The sequence below is a fragment of the Pempheris klunzingeri genome, chromosome 9, assembly GCF_042242105.1.
Source record: "Pempheris klunzingeri isolate RE-2024b chromosome 9, fPemKlu1.hap1, whole genome shotgun sequence".
Lineage (NCBI taxonomy): Eukaryota > Metazoa > Chordata > Actinopteri > Acropomatiformes > Pempheridae > Pempheris > Pempheris klunzingeri.
The window spans coordinates 14,430,087-14,438,730 of NC_092020.1; the positions used below are offsets into that span (position 1 = coordinate 14,430,087).

Consider the following 8,644-nt stretch of genomic DNA (forward strand, 5'->3'; position numbering starts at 1 on the left):
TTCCCGGAAACGCCGGGTAAAGTGCTGAAAGCCTGTAAACAAGAAGTAAAGTAACAACCATACAGCTAAATGGGGTGAAATTTTGTCTAGTGTGAAGTCACGACCGAGATATGGCGAACTAGAAACGGTGAGCGCCCTAAAAGTGCCATTATACATTTCACTTGGATGTGTTCGCTAAGTTAGCTGTTGAACTGCCGCAGCTACTACAGAGCTAACGTTAGCTAACGTTAGCATAGCATAGCATGTTAACCCACATGTCAGTATAGTTTTCATACCTACCTCATAATTACACACTTGTAGACAGAAATCCTATACCAGGGAGTTTTACTTCTGCCCGGCGCCAGTTATTAAGAAGTTAATGTGATAAATGAGCCATTAGCCGCCGGTGTTTGATAGCAGTGAGGTGAGCCGTCATTGGGTGTCGCTGTTCAGCTGCTGTTTTCGGGCCATACTATGGACTACAGTAAAGAAAATGACGACGATGATGGCGAAGAAGGCGGCAAAGACCCCCCTTTCTTTATTGAGGACTTAAGTAGTTCAGAAAGTGAAGGAGAGCTCAAGTGCAGCCAGCTGCAATATCACAGCAGCTGCAACCAAGCTGCGAGGCTCAGCGGGGAAAGCTCTCCCCCTCTCCTCCTGGCTTTCAACATCACCTCCAGACGGCCGCTGCAGGACAGCAGCCCGAGTCCTACCACCAGCTTGGATTTACAGGATGAGGAAGACAGTGACCAGCCCATTGAGGAGTGGATGATCCTGGGAAAAGAGGAGCAGGTGGGAGACTCAAGCATCCAGCTCAACCTGAGCTACTGGAACAACTCTGATGAAGATGAAGGTTTGACTATACACGATTATACTCTGGATTCACATTTGTTGCTGTCTCCCATTCTGCACGAGTAGTCTACCTCTGCAAGAAAACAGTTTTTATACCAGTTAAATATGCATTGTAGGGCTTGGAATAGTTACTGGAAGGAAATGCTGTCAGTAAAGTACAAGCAACATGTGCTGATGGTTCTGCTTTTGCTGTGTAATAATGATAAGAATTACAACAAGAATCAAATTCCACATCTTGACTGTAGCCTGTATTTAGTCTCACCTCTGAACGTGGAGGGTGTGTGTGTGTGTGTGTTGCATAAGAATATCCCTACTAATCTATGGGAATAGGTTGAGTTTCGTTTGAATATGATTTACATGTAAATGCGATGTAAACGAGGTGCTGCAGCCACTGTGCAAACTAACGTGCCTGTCAGTATGCGATTGTACAAATATTTTGCACTCAAGTAGGTGTATGTATGGGAATAACGATAATTAACAGCCGATAGTCTGTGGCTGTGGTGCGATCCCGAGGAGAAAACAATAAAAAAGAATCACCAAAAAAATCAACAAAGCAGGGCCCAGAATGTGTATTACCACTTTCTTATATTTAACAATATATATAGTAAATAACAATTGGAGTGGTTACAGATAAATCTGTTCTTTATTTAAAATAAGGTGATTTTAATTAAAGGAAGGATTTTAATAATTCTGATTATGATTTTAGTTGAAATGTGAGGACACAGCTCTGTCTATTTTGTTATTTTACCTGTGGGCACGTATTTCCTCTTGAGATGCAAAGTGATGTTGAATATACTTACAAACAAAACAGGCTATGCTAACGTTGCTATTTAGGTACTTTCAAATAAGATAAAGTTTTAAAGATTAAAATTTTTGGACAGCTGGTTTATTATCTTTTTTTTTTGACTGAGAAAAACAGTTTAAAAGATAACTCCATGATACATGGAGCATATACAGAAAAGTAAAGATGAGTTTAGATAGAAATACATTTCTGTAGATATAGTTTATGCAAAAACAGTCCATAGATACAGAGAGCTGCAGAGATTTCTGTAAATCTAGTGCAGTTTATTTTAAAACTCCTACAGAGACAGTTTGCTCAGCATGCACGCAGGTTTTCAGAGATGCTCCGCTTCACATTAATGAAAATGCTCATGTTCACACCAGGACGTTGCCCTGCACAACCACTCCATCTTGTCTTGCCCGCCAGCAGCTCCACTGGAGTGGAGAGGTTTTACATTTTTCCTTATACATCAACTGGGTGATAGTTATTTATGGGAAGGTCGAGTGTTTTTCATCAGTTTTCTAAGCCTAAGAGAGCTTTATAAGACAGAATACCTGGAAAAGGTAAAATTTATAAGGCTTGGGAAAAAGCCTTCCCAATCCATGATTTGTAAAATAGGTTTCCTGCCAGAGAATTATAACTATTTTCTACATTTATGTCTACAAAGAATAATGCTCTCCTCCTTGTCACTCTCTCCATCTCAGATCAAAATGTCAAATCAATCGAGGATATCTGGGCTGTATCAGAGAAAGACAAGGTAATTTTTAATATGTATTAATTTTCAGGAAAGCTAATTTATTCAAGGAAATCTACTGTTATTATCCAGATTTCAGTTACTATTAGTTGAATAGCAGGAAGTGCTGTTTTTATATTGCCAAACTTCAAAAGCAAATATTGTTCAAGTAAATTCAAATGTATGCATGCATGAAATGCCAACATGCAAACAAGCCATTGACATATAAGATGAAAAATTAGGGCTACTCCTCACAATGCTAAGGATATTTATTGTAAAGACTTAAACTGTAAAGCTCAGAGTAATAACATTTTCAGTATGGATTTAGAAAAATGTGGCAAAAGAAGGAAAGAAAATAGTTTTTGAAATTACAGTTGGGTGTGGTCTTTTAAATAATGTAATAATAATCATGTTTTTTTCCCTCTCGTATTATCTAGTGGGGAGCTGATCCATCTCTGGTCGGCCGTTATTTTCTGCCTGGCCGCTCTCTGATCTGTAACATCTGCAACAGAACAGGACACCTTGCTAAAAGCTGCTACTACCACAGGGTAAAGGAGCACACTCATCCACTATTTATCTTTTACGTACACATAATACTGTTTCACACTGTCATTAAATAGGCATAAAGCAGATATTACCGATTCAGGTTGAAATACCTAAACAGCTGCTCAGAACCCATTGGTCAACACTGTGGTTTAGTCTAGCTGCTATCCCCTTCTCATTTTCTATGTTTTCCACTGCTTGGCAAAATACTGAAATGGATGTCTTTTGGTCTATTCCCTGTTTTGACAACCATCCCTCATATTTTCAGCTATTTAAACATTAAATATGTGGCTGTGCTGCCACAAGGAATTATGCTGTGAAGTTGAAAAATAGATGATAGTGTGATATGTATGATAACACTTTTTCTTTAGATGTTTCTGATGATTTCTGCTCTAACTGACTAGCTTACCCAGTCTTTCGTGTTTCTGTCTGCTAAAAGTTGCACCAAAGGCAGAGTGAGACATAAGTTGAAGCAGTTCCACTCTCACCTGCACAGGTTGACTAAAAAGATCTTAACACCCATCCCTAACACATTATTTTGTCTCTCTGTCAGCAGAAATGTCCCATCTGTGTCCTTTGTGGGATCCAGGGCCACATCCAGAGGGACTGTCCGGGCCGCCCGTGCCCCAGCTGTGGACTGCCTTCACATGGCTTTAGGCCCTGTGAAAGGCCCCCGCTGTGGAGCCAACACTGCCAGCGCTGTGGGATGTCAGGACACCTCTTTGATGTGAGTTTGTCCTCCAGTGCCCAGGTCTGGCCCCTGTGAATGTTTGTGTTGGTGCGTTGAAGGAAACTTTGAAAGCATCTGTCAGTTGTGTGCTGACATATTTTGTAGCTTCAGGCATGCGTGGGCCCTATTTATGAACTTGTGCTTGATCTCAGCAAGCAGTTACTCAAAAGAGTAATTTTCTCTTTTGTTTTCTTTCCTCAGGCCTGCCCTGATACATGGAGACAATATCACTTGACAGTGAGTTTAAGTCTTAACTTTACTAAGCAGGATGCACAACACTTCTAACAATTATCTGTCTGGCTGACTGTATTAACAGCAGCAATTTCAGTTTTGAGTGATTTTGTCTAAAATTAGAGAATTAAAGTTATCCAAACAGGAAAGAGGTGACAAATGAGCATCTTAATCATGTGGTGAAATTTAAAGTTTGAATGCATGGATGTCTTTTGATAAAATGATAAAATAAATCAGCTGAAGTCCCTCTCCATGTTTAAAAAAAGTTTTTTGTTTGATCTTTTATTTTCAGATCCAGTTAGGGGCCCCACACAGGCCATGGACAATGCACACCCTCAAACATAAGAAAGCCCATTGTTACAACTGTTCTGAGAGGGGACATTATGGCTATGTGAGTAGCTGTTAAAAGAATCATTCTCTTACTTTTACCGTCTCTTTTCATTTTGGCTTGATCTTCACCTACCTTGACTTGTTATCCATCTCTTTCTCTGCTTTTTTCTTTAAACTGTCTAATTTCATCCTTTCGTTTTCCCTCTGTACAACGTACTATCCACCCTCTGTCTGTATCTTCTTTTGGACTAGACTTAACTGTACCTGCCCCTCTTTCATCCTTCACTTTCAATTCCATCTACGGTTTCTTCTCTCTCCCTCAATTACTTTTTTTTTTATAACAGCACCGTTCTCAACCATCCTGCATTATTGCTCACTTTTTCTCTTATTCTCCTCCCTGCATTTGTGTGTCTCTGCCTCTCTGTCGGAATCAGGAGTGTACTAAGAGGAGGATGGTCAATGGTGGTACTCTTCCTTCACTGCCTTATGTGTGCCACTACGACACCATGGAGGACATCATCCAACTTCGTACCACGATGCAGAAAAGACCCAAAGGTGACAAAACCTTAATTATAGTATAAACAGTATTATTTTTCATCCAATGATGTAAACATTTGTATAAATGTGTTTTATCTGTGAATACAATATATAAGGGAGGATTTTGGATTTAATCTTAGCTGATTGGGGAAAAAAAACATCTAGTTTTCTAAGGGTTCCCTTTTTTAGTGTACATACACCAGTTGGTGCTTTCTCCAGCTACCTATTAATGACAAAACTGTAGCCTTTAGTCAGGAGCAGATGTCCTCAGACACAACTTTCATGGTCTATTTCAACCCCAACCATGACACCCTCCAGTTGGTGGGTTGGCCAAATCACTGCCCATCTGCCCCTAACTTCCAGCTACTCTCGTCTCTCCAACTTCATATCCAGCAAGAGGCACTCTCTCCGCTTCCTGCCCCATCTGCCGAATTCTACCCCTCTTCCCCTTTCAGTTGACACCAAGAATAGTTGCCAAACAGGAGCTGCAGGGAAGCATCTACAGCCAACCTCAGCAGCGAACAGCCATGCTCTCCATCCTTTTATGTCTGCAGTCCTGCACTAGAGGTTGATTATTTTGAGGTTTTCGTCTCATGTGCTTCTTAACAACCCTGCTCTGTGGCACTCCGAGTTCCACCATTATCATTTTCTTGTCTTCTGAGGATCACAACACAATGACTTGATGTAGAGTGGTATTGACCACATCTGGACTTTGCAGCCACTGGTTCCCTTCTGAACAAAGGAGATAGGTCTAATTCTGTCACTGCCCACTTTAAGCACCTCTCCAATGTGTCAGCTAAGACCAACAAGACTTTATCAGGGTGCCACTTATACTGGCTTTCAGTTAGAGCTGCTTTGACACTTTTTACAGCTTTTACAGCTGGGGTCCTTTACGCCATCCTCTGTGTGTGCAAGCATGTTATACTGACCGCAGTAGGAGTGAGATATGGAAAGGTTCTAATCTCTACAACTTTACCAATGTTACCTCCCACTCAGTGGAGGACCCCGGAGCACAAGAAAATATCTTGTACTCTACATTGAGAAGGAGATCGTTCTGAACCATTTGTCCTCTTCCTTGCGTATAAAACACCCTCAGACCTTTTCCAGCTCCGTGGTATGGTGCCTTTGACCTAAACACTTCTCATAAGCTTCCTTAGTTGTTGGAGAAGCTTTCAGCTTCTTGTATACTTCATAAGGCATACTGCCGGGGCCTGGAACAGCAGATGATCTTGTTCTCCTAACAACGTCTTTGATCTTCCGTAGTGTTGGCTCCTTTGCAGCGAGTTCAAAAGACCATGTTTCCTGCAAGGGTCACTATGTTTCCTTCCAAGAACTCCTCTACAGCCTCGTTAAGGCTTATCAGGGTGCCTGATGGGTCCTTCTGTCACCTTTTGATTTTTCTGATGTTCTGCTCTTTTGAGTCTGCACAATTGTTATACCAGGTCTTTGATGCTGTCTCCCTCTTTGACAGAGCTCCTTTCATATCTCTTATTCAGGATCTTTGTCTCTCGTCTCAAAAGCTGCATTTGCCACTCTCTTCTATTTGGTTGCCATGCTGCTTGAAGCTGTCCCCTCCTCTCATCTTTGCCAAATAATTTGTGGGCTAGCTTGTATGTGATGAATGTCAGAGAGTCTATTTTCCTATGAACTGGCTCTGCTGGTTCACCCATCCTAGATGTGGTCAGAAGCGCGCTTTGTTGCAGTGGTAACAACACCCAACAGTGATGTCACAGGGTCCTGGAGTACACCTGTACATCACTGCAGCAAAGTCAGATGTTGAAACAGTGAAGGTCAGCAAAAATGCTCTCCACTCTATACTTTTTAGGCTTATTTGCCTTTACCACTTGCAGTGAGCAGAACAATACACATTATCCTTTTATATGGCTGTTATGGTGATCTTGTCAGCAGTTACCTATTAAGAGACAGAAGACAAAGTAACATTAGCATTCACCTATGCACTGGCCAATTAACAGTGCTAATTGCTTGTTTATTAGGTACACCTAGATAAAACAATGCAGTACAATATAAACCATGCCATAAATCCGGCCATCATGAAGGTTATAATAATAAAGTTGAAACTCCTTTAGAGAGGTCTTTATTCGTCTCAGTGATCATTTTGGAGGATATAGTTTGTGGTGCTGTACAACTGTGTTGCATTATACAGAGAAGTTTGTCATTTAGCCTACCCTGAATGATATAAATTGGGTGGCCAAAATAATAGAAACACCTATTAGACTTTAACACAATACAGTTATACAACACTACAAAATACAGCCTTCAAAATGACCATACAATTTAATTAATGTGTCTCAAACTGTTTCAATAAAAGCTGAACAGTATCACCTTCATGAAGGGAGGATTTATTGCAGGACTGCTGTATTTGACTGCACTTGTTTTAGGAAGAGGCACCTAATTAACTGTCAGATGAGTGTTAATCCAATATTCAGTGTCCTTCATGCTCTGTTTTATCTCGCTCTTGTGCTTTCTAACTTTTTCTGTCTGTCATTTCATGCTGGGAAGGTAGCGTATTTCGTTTTATCAGTTTTTTTCACTGAGAAAAAACTGCCTACTGTGGTTGAAAATGGGTGAGAGCAGTGAGAGTGAATCAAACTAGTAAAGTTTACAGGCTGTGAAACCAACATAATGAGCTGAAAGACGCTAAAACACTTTAAAGCTGAGGGTCGATTGATAACTGTGTGTTTTTGTCTCTGTGAGCAACCCCTCTCAGATTACACTTTTTAAAATATATATATATATTCTGCAACGATACAGACTAAGAGTGATTATCAAGTGAACTTTCTCTATCAATGCTGTGTTTTCAGAGCTTATGAGTGCTGGATCCCTGCCTCTCTCAGACCAGCAGGTGTCTGAACCAACAGGGGAGAGCGGTGAGGAGAGTCAGCCAGTCCAGGGGAGGAGCAGGTCAAAGGAGATGTCTAGCAGGGCAGGGAAGACGTGGCCAGAAAGGCGCAGAGAGAGACGGGAGGTGAAGAAGCTGAGGAGAGAGGCTCAAGCCAGACGAGAAGGAGGACTACTGATGAGATCCTTGGGGAACTTTGATGACGAAGTTTGTCCTGCAGATCCCTTCAGGTCCCCACTCCATGGTCACAAGCAGTCCACACCTCCACCACAGAAGAAGAGGGATGAGGCAGGTGGCAGAAGGAACAGGAAGGGAAGAGAAGCAGAGAGGTGGAAGAGGAGAGATGGGATAAAACGTGGGGATTTATATCCCCATGGTGACATGGACATCTGTAGTGAAAACCTTCTTTCCCCAAAACAAAGAGTAAGACACCGAAGGAGATAGAGTGTGGTTGTTTTTTGTTTTTATTTTTTACAGTACACAAATGTAACAGGATAACAAAAAAATATTTTGCATCCATCTGATTTAAAAAAAAAAAATAATAATAATAATAATTGAATACAAGGAACTGTAGAATAGCATATACAGTTGAAGGATGCTCATCTTCCGTGTAACTGGTATGAATGCACTTTTGTACTTTAACCTTGTTCTGCAAGTACATCTACTGCTATTTTTACTGGCTGTGCCCATACAGCAACATACAGTATTTTGGAAAATGTTTTTACACCCTATTACTGCTTTTTTGGCTCATGTGTCATGTTGTAGATTGAGGTTTGTTAAACCCATACATAAAATGCCAGTTTTACAATGACTGATTATTTTCTGCCATTAAAATATTTGAAATCAGATCAGAAGTATGTAACTTCGATCAGTCTTTGTAAAGGATGATATTTATACGAGAAAGACATCGACAATAAACATGAATGCCCAGATAACATCGCGTGTAATGCACGTCCACAGACAGAAGATTATTGTGTGGCGTCTAATACGCTGAAGCATAAGAATGGGGGTTTAGGTTTAAATTGCACATCGGAGGAGACTTTAAGCATCGGCGTATGTTGAGCTCAT

General features: G+C 40.8%; 1 protein-coding gene across 1 annotated transcript; it reads left to right on the forward strand.

The window, feature by feature from the left end:
• Positions 1-16: 16 nt before the first annotated feature.
• On the forward strand, positions 17-8,397 carry LOC139206782 (zinc finger CCHC domain-containing protein 7-like). Its single transcript, XM_070836372.1, has 8 exons — positions 17-832; positions 2,317-2,369; positions 2,783-2,893; positions 3,445-3,615; positions 3,820-3,855; positions 4,142-4,240; positions 4,614-4,734; positions 7,539-8,397. The coding sequence occupies exons 1-8, from the start codon at positions 454-456 to the stop codon at positions 8,018-8,020; spliced, it is 1,452 nt and encodes a 483-aa protein (XP_070692473.1). The 5' UTR covers positions 17-453; the 3' UTR covers positions 8,021-8,397.
• Positions 8,398-8,644: the final 247 nt, after the last annotated feature.